This window comes from Aplysia californica, unplaced genomic scaffold (assembly GCF_000002075.1).
Source record: "Aplysia californica isolate F4 #8 unplaced genomic scaffold, AplCal3.0 scaffold00088, whole genome shotgun sequence".
NCBI lineage: Eukaryota > Metazoa > Mollusca > Gastropoda > Aplysiida > Aplysiidae > Aplysia > Aplysia californica.
Genome location: NW_004797358.1, coordinates 1,231,579 through 1,233,394, shown reverse-complemented (window position 1 = coordinate 1,233,394; position 1,816 = coordinate 1,231,579). Strand labels below are relative to the sequence as shown.

The window sequence follows — 1,816 nt, the reverse complement described above, 5'->3', positions numbered from 1 at the left end:
CCCCCCCCCCTCCCTTAAGACTTGGACTTGAACTTCTTCCAACATACACTGAGTGCTCACAGGAGAACATAGCTATGAACACAATGGAGCTCAATAGGCCTACTTCAGGATACAATCATGAGGGGTGGGGGAGATTTTAAAAAAGTTGCTCCCACATCCGATCCAGACATAGGAGATTGCCTTGTTATTGAGACAACTTCGTTGGCCTTTGGCATATTGTTGTAGGGTCGCCAGTTCCTTTCCACGCTGCCTTTACTTCCCCAACTCGAAAGTCAGGTACCCATAACTGCTGGGTGGGTTGAAGGGGGCGAAAAAAATCTTTCTCCGAACCAAGGCTTGAACCCGGACTTTCCGCTTTGGAGACGAGCGCACTTATCGTCTTGTCTTGTTGTAATATTTCATTTATAGGGTAGTCTGGATGAGTGTGTGAGCTGTTAGGCTTGCTTTCATTTTTAATTTTAGTGTTTTGTTGTTTTAGGTTTTACTTTTTATTAGTAGTACAGTATTATTTTGGACGAGTGTGGTGATGTTGTTTTAGCGCTTGTGTTTATCCTTCCTCAATAGAAACCCTCAGAAATAACCTGTTACCTTTAATCACCATTCCACCCTTCTGATATATGCACATTTTATAGAACTATCTGTCCACGTGGTTTTATGCACCCCGCATACTATAACAAAATTTTTTCATTTTTTGCTTAATTTCTGATTATTTTCCTTTGCCCTTCTTTGTTAAAATTAACATAATCGGGTAATTTCACATTTTTGGGCTCAGTTTGCATAATTTCAGAATTTCTTTTGCATAAAACCGCGGGGACAGACCTATGGATTTTCAGAGTCATGTTGGGATGTTTTTGTTTCCCTCAGCTTATTTGTGACTTCTTGACTGGATTAATATTATTCAGTTCCATTTTGAGAAATCAAATTCAATCTACTTCTGACGCACTAGCTCTCTGCTTAATCTTTTTTTCGCAAGACTCCAGTTATCTTGGCAAGTCAATGTACACTATTATTCAATAGTATTTAAACCTCATCGTGAAATTTTTGGGGGGTTTGGGGTTTAAAATTTTTTAAAATTTATTTTTAAATTCGTGGAAAGACATGCATAAAATGTAGACATAACAATACATAGATGTTATACAAATAAATATTATAAGCGTAAATTTTCTTTCACGATATAGCTGGTTTATCAATGTATTACCTACATATTATTCCAAATATTACCACTATTTGAAAGATCTATGACTAGATGTAGGTGTTTTAAATGTTTATGTATAGTGTATTTGTTTTTTCAAATTGTTTTATGACGGTGACTAAATGTTGCCAATGGTATTGGTCATCGTTTTTCTTTCCCCCAGTGAAGAAAAGATGACTGAAGCTAAGGTGAGGACATGCAGCAAATGCTTTGCTCAGTTCACAAAGGACAAGGGATGTAACAAGATGATATGCCGCTGTGGAATGAGCATGTGCTACATATGCCGAAAGTCTAAGGTTTGTATCTGTTTATTTGTGTCTGCCTAGCTACATGTGCCGAAAGTCTAAGGTTTGTATCTCGATTCATGTCTGTCTAGTTACATATATTTACCAAAAGTCTAAGATTGGTATCTATTTATTCATGTCTTTCTGTCTCGTTCTATCTGTCTGTACGACTATCTCATCTGTCTGCCTATTGTTCATTTCACAGTGTGCGATAAACTATGGTCTATGATAACACAACTCCTTTACGTCTTACCCACTGTCTTTCTTTCCCTGTCTCTCTATCTTCTCTTTTTCTTTTTCTCTCTCTCTCTCTCTCTCTCACTCTCTCTCACTCTCTCTC

At 37.5% G+C, this 1,816-nt stretch overlaps 1 protein-coding gene across 1 annotated transcript in view; it reads left to right on the top strand.

Annotated features, from left to right (window-relative positions):
- Positions 1-1,816, top strand: part of LOC101856330 (E3 ubiquitin-protein ligase RNF216) — a gene marked incomplete at its 5' end in the record, with an annotated part of 27,129 nt that overhangs the window by 12,026 nt on the left and 13,287 nt on the right. The window contains 1 exon segment of the mRNA XM_013080477.2: positions 1,356-1,488. Coding sequence (XP_012935931.1) covers positions 1,356-1,488 — 133 coding nt within the window.